The 13,920-nt window shown below is 54.9% G+C and overlaps 1 protein-coding gene across 4 annotated transcripts; it reads left to right on the top strand.

Annotated features, from left to right (window-relative positions):
• Positions 1 to 272: 272 nt before the first annotated feature.
• Positions 273 to 9,053, top strand: TRIM56 (tripartite motif containing 56). 4 transcript variants are annotated; one of them, XM_082428919.1, is made up of 4 exons: positions 276 to 641; positions 743 to 808; positions 1,611 to 1,722; positions 1,832 to 9,053. In XM_082428919.1, exons 3-4 carry the CDS (start codon positions 1,655 to 1,657, stop codon positions 4,098 to 4,100), a joined length of 2,337 nt encoding a protein of 778 aa, XP_082285045.1. In that variant the 5' UTR covers positions 276 to 641; positions 743 to 808; positions 1,611 to 1,654; the 3' UTR covers positions 4,101 to 9,053. The 4 variants fall into 4 exon arrangements, with proteins under 4 accessions (XP_082285047.1, XP_082285045.1, XP_082285044.1 ...); XM_082428921.1 differs by lacking the exon at positions 1,611 to 1,722 and having other exon boundaries at positions 273 to 641; XM_082428918.1 differs by lacking the exon at positions 276 to 641 and having other exon boundaries at positions 674 to 808.
• The last annotated feature ends 4,867 nt before the right edge of the window (positions 9,054 to 13,920 follow it).

The raw sequence follows: 13,920 nt of genomic DNA, 5'->3' as shown, positions 1-13,920 counted from the left end.
AAGGGCCTCTGTGACCTGGCCGTTGCCTCTCCCCTCATCTGCTACCACTCACATGTCCCTTTCCCACAAACCGTCCTGAATTACTTGGATCCCCCAGCAGGGTCGTGGTATTTCATTCCTCTGAGCCTTCGGACTTGCTGTTCCCAGTTCCTAGAATGCCCTTCCCTGCGTTCTTCTCAGGTGATCCCCAACCCCCATGCACTCTTCTGACTCATCTCAAGTGACGCCTCCTCCAGGAAGCCTTTGCTGACTCCTCAGTTCGAGGCCCTTTATCTGGTTCCCACAGCCCCTCCCGTATCTCAGCAGAGATTTATGGTACGAAGGGCCTCACCTAAGACTGGATTGGCAGATACGCAGCAGCGCTGGAACCCGGGTCCGAGGACGGGGCTCTAGTTACCCTACGTCTCCGAATCACCTATGATCTCTAATTTCTTCCCTCAGAGGACGCATCCTCAAGCATCTGGCCTGCCTTGCGACAAACACACTTAGCAGGCTGAGCGAATCCTCGGGCTCAAACTGACAAGCCAACCTCGGCAACTCCAGCCGCGGAGGCTGCCCTGGCCCCGGAGCCCTGGAGCCCTGCAGGCGGGGGCTGTGCCCTGCTGGTGGAGGAGGCCCCCCGAGGAAGAGCTCCAGGCAGGGCAGGGAGGAAGGCGGGGCCTGCGGCTGTACAAGTCGGTGTCCCGGGCCTGGGACGGAAGTTGCAGAAGTACAATTAGTTTCAGTTTTGTTTCTCTTTCAGGAGCCCAGCAACAGCAGCGCCAGGGCCTCGGGGAGTCCCCACTCCAGGTCCTGGAGCCCCGGCTAGGTAAGGAGAGGGGCTTGGAGGGCGGTTGAAGGGACAGCTGAACTGGAGGGAGTGGGGGAAGGGAGAGAGCGGGAGGAAGAGGAAGGGAGTGGGGAGAGGGACCCAGAAGGCGGGCGGAGAGGGGAGGCTTCCCCCACGGGGCCAGAGATCTGAGACTTCCTGGGGAAGACCCCCTCCCACTGTCTGAGGTCTCCTCCCAGCCCTTGCTTTCTGAAAGTTTGGGGGAAATCCCCCAAGTTTCTTGCTCAAGTATTTCACAGCCACTGTGCAGGGAGCTGGGGGCATTCACAGATGATCCTCACGTGACTCTTACCCTCCAGAGGCTTCTAGGAAAGCAGGAGGCCTCTTGCAGCAGGAAAGGCTGAAAGAAAAGGGCTGGAGGAGATGGGGCAAAGGCTACGGTGACCCTGAGTTTGAGGGCTGGGAGGAAAGAGTGAGGCAGCCCCTTTCTCTCAGGCATCCTTCTGCCTGTTCATTTCAGGACAGTTGAGGCAGGAAGAGGGGCCCTCACAACCCGTGATGCCACTGCCAGGGCCTAGGAGGCAGGTGTACGGGGCTGTGGGAATTGGGGTCCCTCATACTCCCTCACCCTCCAGGAGTCAAGGCACGTCTGCCCACCCAGACCCTCAGCTGGTCCTCTGTGCCCTCCCCTCACCTGGCCTCCCACCCCCAGCAGGACCCCCGGGATCTATTCACACCAGACTCGCACCCCATGTGCCACAAGGCCTGTCAGTGGGGGGCACCGATCATTACACCAGCAGGTCTCTAAGGCTGGGCTTCTTGGTGTTGTCATATCTCGCAGGGCCTGACATGCAAAAGTGCCCTTTACTTTTTCACATTTGCTGAATGTCTGCAGGGAGGAGGGAGGCGGCTGTTTATCTCAAGAGACCAGAAGAAAATTCCTGGCCATTCAGGTGAGACCCCAGACCTGGTGGGGCTTGAGGATGGGGGAGAGGCGAGAGGGCAGGTGGTGGCCACCGTGGAGGTGCCCTCTGTCCTCTGACCCCGACCCCTCGCTTGCAGAATGGTTTCCCAGGGCTCCTCGCCCTCCCTGCTGGAGGCCCTGAGCAGCGACTTCCTAGCCTGTAAAATCTGCCTGGAGCAGCTGCGGGTGCCCAAAACGTTGCCCTGCCTGCATACCTACTGCCAGGACTGCCTGGGCCAGTTGGCCGAGGGCAGCCACGTCCGATGCCCTGAGTGCCGCGAGTCCGTGCCTGTGCCGCCCACGGGCGTGGCTGCCTTCAAGAGCAACTTCTTCGTCAACGGGCTCCTGGATTTGGTGAAGGCCCGAGCCGGTGGAGACCTGCGCGCAGGGAAGCCGGCCTGTGCGCTGTGCCCGCTGATGGGGGGCGCCAGCGCCGGGGGCCCAGCCACAGCCCGGTGCCTGGACTGCGCCGACGACTTGTGCCAGGCCTGTGCCGATGGGCACCGCTGCACCCGGCAGACCCACAGCCACCGCGTGGTGGACCTGGTGGGCTACAGGGCAGGGTGGTACGACGAGGAGGCCCGGGAGCGCCAGGCGGCCCAGTGTCCCCAGCACCCGGGGGAGTCCCTGCGCTTCCTTTGCCAGCCCTGCTCCCAGCTGCTGTGCCGGGAGTGTCGCCTGGACCCCCACCTGGACCACCCCTGCCTGCCCCTGGCCGAGGCTGTGCGTGCCCGGAGGCCCGGCCTCGAGGAGCTCCTGGCGGGCGTGGACAGCAATCTGGCTGAGCTGGAGGCCACCCGGCTGGAGGAAAAGGAAGCCTTGGCCCGTCTGCGGGAGCAGGCGGCCAAGGTGGGCACGCAGGTGGAAGAGGCGGCCGAGGGGGTCCTCCGGGCCCTCCTGGCCCAGAAGCAGGAGGTGCTGGGGCAGCTACGGGCCCACGTGGAGGCTGCCGAGGAGGCTGCTCGGGAGAGGCTGGGGGAGCTGGAGAGCCGCGAACAGGTGGCCAGGGAGGCGGCCGCCTTTGCCCGTCGCGTGCTCAGCCTGGGTCGCGAGGCCGAGATACTCTCGCTGGAGGGGGCGATTGCCCAAAGGCTTCAGCAGCTGCAGCGCTGTCCCTGGATGCCTGGGTCAGCCCCCTGCCTGCTGCCCCGGCTGGAGCTCCATCCTGGACTCCTGGACCAGAAGTGCCACCTGCTGAGGCTCTCCTTTGAGGAGCAGCAGCCCCGGAAGGCCAGCGGGAAGGACGGAGCCAGAAGCCAGGGAGGCGACGAACCCCAGCCCCAGAGCAGGGATGGAGCCCCGACCCCGAAGCAGGACGGAGCGCAGACGCCCCAAGAAGATGGAGCCCAGACCCTAAAGGCGGAGAGAGCCGAGACTCCCCAAGAAGACGGAGCCAAGACCCCGAAAGAGGGCAGAGCCCAGACACCCCAAGAAGATGGAGGAGCCCAGTCCCCAAGGGGTGGCAGATCCAACAAGAAGAGGAAATTCAAAGGCAGGCTCAAGTCCATTTCTCGGGAGCCCAGCCCAGCACCTGGGCCAAACCTGGAGGGCTCTGGCCTCCTCCCCAGGCCTGTCTTTTTCTGCAGCTTCCCCACGCGGATGCCGGGGGACAAGCGGTCTCCCCGGATCACTGGGCTCTGTCCCTTTGGCTCCCGGGAGATCCTGGTGGCAGACGAGCAGAACAGGGCCCTGAAGCGCTTCTCCCTCAATGGCGACTACAAGGGCGCGGTGCCCGTCCCTGAGGGCTGCTCCCCATGCAGCGTGGCCGCCCTGCAGGACGCCGTGGCCTTCTCGGCTGGCGCTCGGCTCTATCTCATCCGCCCCAACGGCGAGGTGCAGTGGCGCCGGGCGCTGAGCCTCTGCCAGGCCAGCCACGCCGTGGCCGCCATGCCGAGCGGGGACCGGGTGGCCGTCAGCGTGTCAGGCCATGTGGAGGTGTACAACATGGAAGGCAGCCTGGCCACCCGGTTTATCCCTGGGGGCAAGGCCAGCCGGGGCCTGCGGGCACTGGTGTTCCTGACCACCAGCCCCCAGGGCAACTTCGTGGGGTCGGATTGGCAGCAGAATAGCTTGGTGGTCTGTGACGGGCTGGGCCAGGTGATTGGGGAGTACCGGGGGCCGGGCCTGCACAGCTGCCAGCCAGGTTCCGTGTCCGTGGATAAGAAGGGCTACATCTTTCTGACCCTTCGAGAGGTCAACAAGGTGGTGATCCTCGATCCGAAGGGGTCGCTGCTCGGGGACTTCCTGACGGCCTATCACGGCCTGGAAAAGCCCCGGGTGACCACCATGGTGGATGGCAGGTACCTGGTCGTGTCCCTCAGTAATGGGACCATCCATGTCTTTCGGGTCCGCCCTCCTGACAGTTAAAGGGCTGGGACTGGGGAGAGACTTCGGGGTGGGGGGACTGGGGGGGTAGAGAGAAGGGAAGCGGGGCGGCCCGAGGGATGTGGGCATTTTCCCAGAGAGCAGGGGTTGGCAACTTTTCAAGGTGAAGTGCCAAACAGCTCTTCAGGTGCGCAGGAATAGGGACCAAGGGGCGTGGCGTGGCCATAACCCTCAGAGGCAGAGGAGGAGGGGTTGGAGGGGTGCTGGGCATTAATGCTTCTTGCTTTTGCTGGGGGTGACTGCCGCTGCTGCCACCGTAGAGTCTAGGTTTCCAAGATGTGTAAGCTAGTCCTGATTTGAGTTCTTCTTTAAAACCATTCCTGATGGGGTAGCCCAGGGAGAGTCTTGGGGAAGTGGGTAGAAATAGTCCTTTAAGCCCAGGGCTTGAAGGGTATGTCAGGTATGTACTTTCTGGAAGAGAGCTTAGAACCTCCTCCCCTCCGACTTGAACGGGACGCACCAAGTCAGAAGAGGTCTGGAATTTTGAACCCGGCCATAAATGGCATCTTCCACCAGCCTCGGCTGGGAAGTTGAGGCTCCTCTGATAATGGCGTCCCCCAGTGAAGTGCGGGGTGGACTTCATGGGGGACCAAGTATAGACAAAAGCCGAGGCCAACGGGCGTTTACCTTGAAGTCCGTGAAGAGAATGTGCTACTAGAAAATGGAACCCGGCAGGGTTGGAGTCTAAAACACAGGGTTCTGAGTGTGAGACGAGGGGAGACCCTGGATCTTACCCCCCAACTTCCACCACCCCTCACCTCCAAGCCAACCTGAGGCCAGACCTATGTAGGATAGAAAACCTTTTCTTTTTTGATGTCTTTATACTTCCTGGAGTTTGTTTTTAGCCCCCTCTTAGTTTTCTGGCACAATTCCTTTTGAGAAATTTTGGCTGAACTAAGGGGTTGAAGGCATTTGTCCATATTGCCATTATGGGTGGGGAAAAAACCTAAGCCTAGAGGCCAGGTGTGGGACTCAGGGGCCAAACCGGTTGGAAGACCTGGGAAGTCGGTAGTGGGGCTGGGATGGGCAGAGGGGTGAAAATCTCATGGAGGGATCCCCGTCAGAAGTGAGCCATGACCACCGGCCTTTTGCATAGGCTGTGGCAGCGGTGGAACTGAGGTGGACATGTTTAGCCAGGGGCTGTTGAGAGGTGACCAAAGGGAATAATATGTAAGGATCACGGGCAATGAGTGTTCATGGGAACCAGAGAGATTTTGGACAAGTCCGGATGGAAAGTGCAGGACATTAGGTGTAGGGGAAAGAAAATCTTTTTCCAGGGAGGTCATTGATTGTTTAATGAAGTGAAAGGGGAAATCATCAATGTCAGGTGGACAAATTCAATTATATAAAATTTTGAAATGTATGCACAGGAAAGAAGAACGAAGATGAAAGGAAAATCAATGAGATGAGGAAATTACGGAGCATTGATCTGAGGAGTCTCCAGTATATGCAGTGACTAAACAGATCTACTTGGTCAAAGGACCAAATAAGCCGTATACCCAAGAGAACGAATGCACACAGGCCAGGACACATGAAATGAAAAATAAAATAAAATCGACCACTTGCATTCGTCAAAAATACATTTAAAAAAATATGTCGTGGGGAAATAGACCCCTGGCACTATAAATGATGCTTCCTGGTGAACAGTTTGGCAGTTCTTGACAAGAGTCAAAGAAGTGATTATAAGACGAAGTTATCTCACTTTGGGGAGTACATTCTGGGAAAAGGATTCAAAAGGAAAAACGTATCTGCACACAGATATTTGTGGCCACCCTATATATTACAGTCTTTGACAGGAAACAGCTCCTGTTCCTGTTTCCAAAAAATTGGCTTCGCTAGCCAATTCTGGCTAGACCAGAATCTAGCCAAGTAGATTGTGGTCTAGCAGGGCAATGAGCTACTGCCTTCATGTATGACAATTATGAGAACTATTTAGAAGAATATGATGTTATATGATGCAATCGTAAGCCAAAAAGAAAAGATTTTGGCTTTCTGATCACGTAATGATAGCAACAAGGTAAAAGCATGTCTGAATAGTTACCGAGTGGAAATCGGTTCAAAATGTGTAAATAGTCAGTGATTGGGGAGATTGGGTTCTTTTTATTTCATGCTGTTATTCATATATGAACATTTCTACTTCAGTTATTATTGTCCATTAAATAACATATATGCTTGACTACTTCAGAAAAATACACTCAAGAATAACTACTGGATTTGTAAATGAATGTGTCAGAATAAGTGAGACTGTCCTATCAGGGGTAGGGATTGGGGGGTAGGCAGGAGTCAGGAGGAGAATCCCAGCCGGTCAGGACCCAGCAGGGAGGAAGGGTCGTCAGAGCAGGGTCCTGTCTGGTGACTGACCAAGGAATCTGCCCTGGGAAGTTTGCAGAGCTCAGGTGGTCCCCGTGGATGGTCCCCGTGGGTGATCGGTCATTGTGGAGTGTCCAGAGGCAGGGGAAGGTCTTATTGGGTTCACCAACTAATTCAGACCAACTGGAAACCAAGTGGCGGTTCTGCGGAACCAGCTAGTTTAAGATGAGTTGCACGAGTGGGGTGCTGTGTCTGTCTTCTTGTAGCTCTCTCTACAGAGGCAGCACAGTGATGGCTCCTAGTAGGTGCTCTGTAAACGCCTGTGGAGCGAATTGATGTCTAGAAAACGCCAAGTTGTCCAAAACTTTGGCTTGTGGGAAATCTCCAGTAGGGGGCACTGTGGACACAGCCCACCATAAGCCTCCAGGAGACTGGCTCAGCTCTAAGTCACAAAAGAGGTGAAATTCAGGTGTCCTGCTTATATGTCCTGGGTGTGGGGCGCGGTCCTGGCCTCTAGGGGATAAATACCTTCAGGTTGGAACAACAGGTTTGCAGAGCCGCATGGGAACCGCGTGCAGACGGCCCGGCTGGTGGAATGGCTGCAGCCAAGTGGCTCACCCCTGAGGCAGGAATAGAGAACTTCCGGAGGGAAATATCACCTGGATGCAGGAAGAGAACCCCACAGGTGTTCTAAAGATGCAGGACACATGGGGCTTTCAGGACGCCGTAAGAAGCCTGGGGAGTCAGGCACTGGACGATTGACAGACATACTGAATTTTCCTCGTGAAGGGGTAGGGGTGGGAAGGCACAGAACACGGCAAAATGTGAAACGGATGAGAAGTATAGCACTGAGCATAATTTGGAGGTAAAATCCCCAGTGCCCCAACTGTCACCCAGGAATCCTAACAAATCCCGGCACAGAAAGCACTGCTCAGTGCGGAGAGAGAGTTCTTGGCTCAACTACAGATGTTAAGAAATCAGGAACATTGTGAAAGATCCAACATCCCCACCCTGCATTGGACTATGGCAATTAACTTGATCAATCATTCCTTGTGCTGTTTGGAACTTTCCAGATCGTGTAGGAATGGAGAATGCCGTTCGGGTAGAGAGAAGGAGTAGAGAACCTTGTTCATGTTCTTTGGGTTTAAAAAAGGAAGGTGAATGAGGCAGCGGAGACCTGGGTTGAGTGCTGGCTCTTCCAACTAAATAGCTATGTGATGTTGGTCTAGCTCCCTAACCTCTCTGAACCTCAGTTTCTACATCAGTAAAATAGCGATAATAATACCCACCATGCCCACCTCACGGGGTTGTGGTGAGGACTGGCTGAGAGGCATAGGGAAGGATTTTGTACCCCATAAAGCTCAAATCTGCAGTCTTGGTTAGGAAAAATTTTAACCGACTTTAGTACTGACTTATTTTCCATCAGGGTAAGCGTGAATGGGGATGTTGTGTGCATGCCTTGTGAGGGGAAAACTCGAGAGCGTCTGGGTAGAGTTGTGACCTGCTTCTCCTTTGGAGGAGACTTATGTTTCGCTTTCCAGCAGTTATTTGGAGAAGCCATTTGCTAAGACACAGCAGTGACCATAAGAGCGGAAGGGACCAATGGCCAGCTTGCTAAGACTCAGTGCTACTCCTAAAAGCCAGCTGAGAATCAGGCTGTACTAATGAAGGCCTGATAACCATAGGTATTTAGAAGAAATTCAAAATGGCAAGAGTAGCCCAATTTTTTGGTAATTTAGAGAAAATATAATTTGGGAGAGAATAACTCTTCTTTCGCTGTAGTCTTACTATTACTGTATCTATAAAGCCATGTCATAGAATAATCTACAGAGATAATATTCCAGAGGGGCAGACATTCAAGAGAGAAGTCAGAAGTCTTCCGAGGAAATTGATGAGATTGGTGACCTGAGCTGGGCAAGATGTGATAAGTGGATGCCAAGATCAAGGTACTTGACCATTTCTCCTGGGCAGGTCAGCTGAGAACTAGAGTTATCCTGTAAGTTAAGTGGGAGATTGGATGGGGATGCAGAGTTCTGTTTGGGGGAGAAAGTAGTCTTGGACTAGCTGGGGCAGGGAGCTGCCAGAGAGAGTGCTCAAGAAGACGTTCCCATTAGGAGAAAGGTCAAGTTCAGATGCAGGCTTAGGAAAACAGGTAACTTGACAGAAGGTAACAAAACCAGCCTACCCAACCGATTCATGAATGTAGTTTAATTAAATGAATCTGGATGGGAACAAAAATAGGTCTAGGAACCACAGAGTGATTGGACGTGTGGAGAAGGCTCACCAGGGTCTGGCTGACCTCACCCTCACCTGAAGCCTGGGTGAGGAATCTTTGGGACCGGGTGGAGAGGGGACCGTATGTAAAGAGGCAATTAGGAAGTAGTTTGGGGAGGTTTTGGAAGGCTATCTGACTTGTCTTCAGAGAAAGTTTGAACTGGTTGCATTAGCAGCTAAGAGAAATGGGATTGAAAATGGTGGAATTGGGGCCTCTGTACCCATGGTGTCAGCCCAGCAAGTATTTCTTTGTTGCCACCAGGCTGAAGAATCTGTGTTGTAAACTCTTTCATTCCTTTATACTTTGTATCTTTTTTCTGTTTCTTAATAAATTCTTTTGAAAAATGTGAACCTTCTCTCAGATGGTTCATGGGTATGGGAAATGATCAACACCCAGGTAACGGACTTCCCTGGCGGTCTAGTGGTTAAGTCTCGGCACTTCCACTGCAGGGGGCGCAGGTTCGATCCCTGGTCCGGGAACTAAGATCCCACATGCCTCGCGGCGCGGCCAAAAAAAAAAAAGAAGAAAAAACTAAAAAAAAAAAAAAAAAAAGAAAAACCCTGGTAGTGAAGGGAATCAGATCAGATATCATGGCCGTTCCCTGCTGTAGCTCCAAAGATGCTACACAGAATCCCTGGGGACATTTCAGGAGCACAGTGATCAATCAACACTGTCATCATCTGTGGTCCCAGCCCTCGCCCCGGGCCACTCCCGCCTGTAGGACAGAGGGGCCCTCTGGGCAGAAATGTGCATCTTCCAGGCTCACATTTGGTGGGAGGGAGCCCTCAGGTGATCTGGCCCAGCAGGACCCGTGGAGGTGTATATGAAGGAGGTGGGCCAGGGGCCCAGGTCAGGATGGCCGTGCCCATCACTGGTCTCTGCTTGTTTTCTGGTTTGTGGGCTCCATCTAACGTGCTGCATTTGTGATCCCACAGTGGCCCCTGCAGGGCTGAGAGGTACCCAGGCTCTAGGAATATCTGCCTACTGGCCAAACCCAACCCCTCTGACCTACTCTCCAAAGCCCCTCCAGGAGCTCCTGACCCTCCCTTCTGAGTCCTGAGCAGGAAGAGAAAAGATCTCAGGTCTTTATTTCTAATTCACTCAGCCTCCGGCCTCCCCATCAAATACAGGAGTCAAACAACAGTTACTGAGTGCCACTTACCTGTGCTTCACATACATCGACTTCCGGGATGGAAGTAGGCACCATCAACGTTATTTTACAGACACGGAAACCTAGGCCTGCGAGATTTGCTCATTTTAAGTAGATTTCGTTTCTGACTCCAAAAGCTGCCCTTCCGACCAGCTCTGAATCCTGAGCGTCTGAATTCTGAGCCTCATTCATCGATGAGAGAGCTGAACAAAATGAGACCTGAGGTTCTTCCCCGAGCCAACAGGCCAGGACCTATCCCTAAACAGGTCCAGAGTCTAGACCCAGGAAGGGAAGCTCGGTGATGCCCTGCGCACCTCCACCACCATCTTCTCAGTGCCAGAGCGGCCCCGCTTCCCCACGGAGCAGGAATGACGAGACACAAGAGAATGCTCTAAGAGGCTCGGTGGGGAAGCAGAGGGTGGGGATGAGGGCCCACCGCTGCTGCGTGACAGCCTGAATAAGAATTCCGCAATTCATCATCTAATGACTCAGCCTGGCTTTGGACCAGAGCCTCTGTGAACCCTGGGGAGTGTGACTCAGCAGCTGAGGGGGCCGGGCGCAGGAGAGCCTGCGGGTCCATGTGAGCGGTGACTGTGGGGAGAACGGCCTGTTCTAGCTCCAGACCCCAAGGCGAAGCGTCTGCCCCTGTGGTCAGGCACACGTGTCCTCGGTTCCCAGCCATGCGGCCCAGCCTCCTCCCTCAAACCTGGGTCTCTCTCTCCTCTGCACTGGAGACGTCGCAGCCCCAGAGGCGGCAGGCCCACTGCCTCTGCTGACGGGTCTGCAGCAAGTTGCCAGGCCACAGACTCTGCAGGCCTCTCTCCTCTTCGCTGCCCTGCTGGGGTCAGGCCACCTTCGAATAAGGGCAGCAGAGGCCACACTGTAGGGGTGGGGAAGCAGGGCTATGTCACAGGCTGGGCACACAGCTGGACAGATGTTCACTGCATCCCTCCTCATCACTGGGGTCGGGAACAGGGCTCTGGGGTCTTGATTTTGCTCCAGGGTCAACTCAGAAAATGTCTCTTCCCCATCAGAAAGGGCAGCGCCTGTTTCCTCTCCCCTGAATACTAAGTTAGGGACAGTCTCACCAGAAGAAAAGAGCCAGAGCAAGGAGAGACAGAACAGCCCCCGAATCCAGCGAGGGGCCAGGGCACCGAGGCCAGAGGTCAACGTGCAGGGCGGGTGTGCACAGACCCGCTTCTCCCCGCCAGCGCCTGCTTCCCTCCCGTCTCTGACGGCCCTGACTACTTTCTCACCTCGATTATTCACACGCAGCTCTTTCCTCACCTGCAAAACCCTTCAGGACAAGAACTTCTGATTCACACTGAATTTTCCATAACCAGGTGTTCTATAAATACCGGTGAGGGAAAAGAACGAATGAGTGAATTTGGGCTAAAATCTAGTCCCTGTCACTTACATCAGATAGAACGCGGAGAGGAGCTGGAAACATTGCTGGGGCAGGCCCGGAGGCAAAGAGGGTTTATCCCTTTTCCTTAGAAGGGAACATGAGTAAGAGTGAAGTTATCTGGAAAAAAAGATAGTAATCTCACTCCGTTGTACTTCTCCTATGTTCCATGGCACTTTGACCTTCTAACATACTATTCCATTGAATTATTTGTCCTACTTATTGTTATAATTTGTCTCTTCCCCCAAATTCTACCCCAGGTAGAATGCAAGCCCCAGGATGGGGCATTTTGCCTGTTTTGTGCACTAATACCTCCTATGCCTGCAGAATAGTGCCTGGGATACGGTAGATTCGGAATGAATGAATGGTATCTATGAAACATTTACTTGGAGGCAGGTCCCTCTCTGCCCGCTATGCATTTACGTGTACTAAAGTCCAGGAGGTGCATAGTATTATCACCTCTGGTCTAATTATGGGGACAGTGAGGTTAGAAGATTATGTGACATGAACAGGATCACCAGGAGCCGGGAGAGGAGCTGGGCAGAGGTCAATACCAGCCTTGGCCGGCCTGGGGCCAACTCTCCAGCACTCCCTGGCGAGGTGATGCACACGAAGTCTTCCCAGGAGCCACACCCTGGTCCAGCTTTGCTGGGTGAGGCTTTTTTTCTTTTTTTAAAGTTTTTTTTTGTTGTTGTTGGCGTGGACCATTTTAAAAGTCTGTACTGAATTTGTTACAATATTGCTTCTGTTTTATGTTTTGGTTTTTTTGGCCACAAGGCATGCGGGATCTTAGCTACCCGACCAGGGATGGAACCCACACCCCCTGTATTGGAAGGCGAAGTCTTAACCACTGGACCTCCAGGGAAGTCCCCAAGGCTTTTTTTCTTTCTCTTCCTTCCCACCAACTTCCCACACGACCCCATTCTACCCCCCAAAAGTTAGCTCTGCCCCAAAGTACAGCTTCTTGTCAGTTGGAAAGACTTTTCTTGGCAGGAGAACGACGGAGACACGGGAGCAGAGCGCGGGCCGGAGAGCCTGGGCCTGGCTCTCCCTGCCCGGGCCTGGCTCTCCCTGCCCGGGCCTGGCTCTCCCTGCCCGGGCCCTGCAGAGCTGGGACAGGGCCGTGCCGTTCCTGCTCCCCACCACCTCCCTCCCCCCACCCCACAGACTGCGTGGGAGGCTCCCAGGCCCAAGCTGAGGGCAGGAGGAACTCCCCAGATCACTTTTTCTGTGCATTTCCTGCTGCTGGGAGCTGAGCTAGAACCTAAGGAGGTCCCTGCCCACCTCAAGGCGCGAGGGCTCCAGACACTGTCTCCTCTCCAGGCCAGCCCTGCAGGGCCCAGGCAGGGAGAGCCAGGCCCCCTCACCTTCTGCCTTGCTCCCCAGTTCCCTTCTTGGCTCCCGTGCCTCCGTGGTTCTCTCGCCAGGAAAAGTCTTTCCAGCCGAAGAGAAGCTACACTTTGGGGCAGAGATATCTCTTGGGGGTGGAATGGGGTCGTGTGGGAAGTTGGCGGGAAGGGAGCTATAAAGAAAAACATCACCCAGGAAAGATGAGCTGGGGTGTGGCTCTCGGGAAGGCCTTGTGCGCTTCACCTCCCCAGGGAGTGCTGGAGAGATGGCTCCAGGCCGGCCGCGGCTGGCGTTGGCCTCTGCCTGACCACTTGCTCCTGTGTGATCCCTGAAGAAAAGAATAGAGACCCACGGGGCTTCCCTGGTGGTGCAGTGGTTGAGAATCTGCCTGACAATGCAGGGGACACGGGTTCGAGCCCTGGTCTGGGAAGATCCCACATGCCGCGGAGCAACTGGGCCCGTGAACCACAACTACTGAGCCTGCGCGTCTGGAGCCTGTGCTCCGCAACAAGAGAGGCCGCGATAGTGAGAGGCCCGCGCACCGCGATGAAGAGTGGCTCCCACTCGCCGCAACTGGAGAAAGCCCTCACACAGAAACGAAGACCCAACACAGCCAAAAATAAAAACATAATAAATAAATAATAAATAAAAATTAAAAAAAAAAAAAAAAAGAATAGAGACCCAAGAACACCAGGAAGCAGGGAGAAGGCTGCAGAGACTTGAGGACACACACATCCAAGCTCAGGGAGACACGACGCCATATGTCTCCATCCGAGGCCTCGGGGAGGCAGCAGGAGAGGAAGGGAAGGTTGCTGGCGTGTCTGAGCATCATCTGGAAGTGGTCCATCAGGGGAGGCGGAAGCTGGATTGGGGTTTGTCATCGAGAATCTGCGTCCAGATGTTGAGAAGCAGTGCCACACCCTACGTATGGGTTTGTGGGTATGGCCAGGGCCAGGCATCTTTGCTGGTGTTTAGATGAGGTGTATCTCTATGCTCTGCAAAGCACACAGGGGTGGGGGACCTGCTGTCAGGGTGTTCCCAGGCAGGGCACCATGTTCCCAGGCAGGGCACCATGCCAACTTTTGCCTCATTAAAGAATCAAGACTGGAATTTCCCTGAAGCTCATTTCCTACCACTTACTACTTAGCGGAGGACCAGAGCTGCCACATCTGTCCTCCGAGGGCAGATGCTGGGTGTGGGCAAGGAGCAGAGCCCTCCAGGAGTGCCTCCATGCCCCGTCCACCTCTCCACCCAGAGGCCCGTCTCCTAACACAGAAGCACATGTGCCTTCCCTCTTGGATTCTTCCTCCCT

Source organism: Balaenoptera physalus (genome assembly GCF_965194825.1).
Source record: "Balaenoptera physalus genome assembly, chromosome: 16".
Lineage (NCBI taxonomy): Eukaryota > Metazoa > Chordata > Mammalia > Artiodactyla > Balaenopteridae > Balaenoptera > Balaenoptera physalus.
The sequence above is the reverse complement of the archived record's forward strand: the minus strand, read 5'-3'. Positions and strand labels throughout refer to the sequence as shown.

Excerpts from the sequence above, each read along its gene's own strand:
- TRIM56 (XM_082428919.1), top strand. The coding sequence starts at position 1,655 with ATGTCTGCAGGGAGGAGGGAGGCGGCTGTTTATCTCAAGAGACCAGAA. Across the intron at positions 1,723-1,831 it reads GAAAATTCCTGGCCATTCAG|AATGGTTTCCCAGGGCTCCT; the intron begins GTGAGACCCCAG and ends CCTCGCTTGCAG.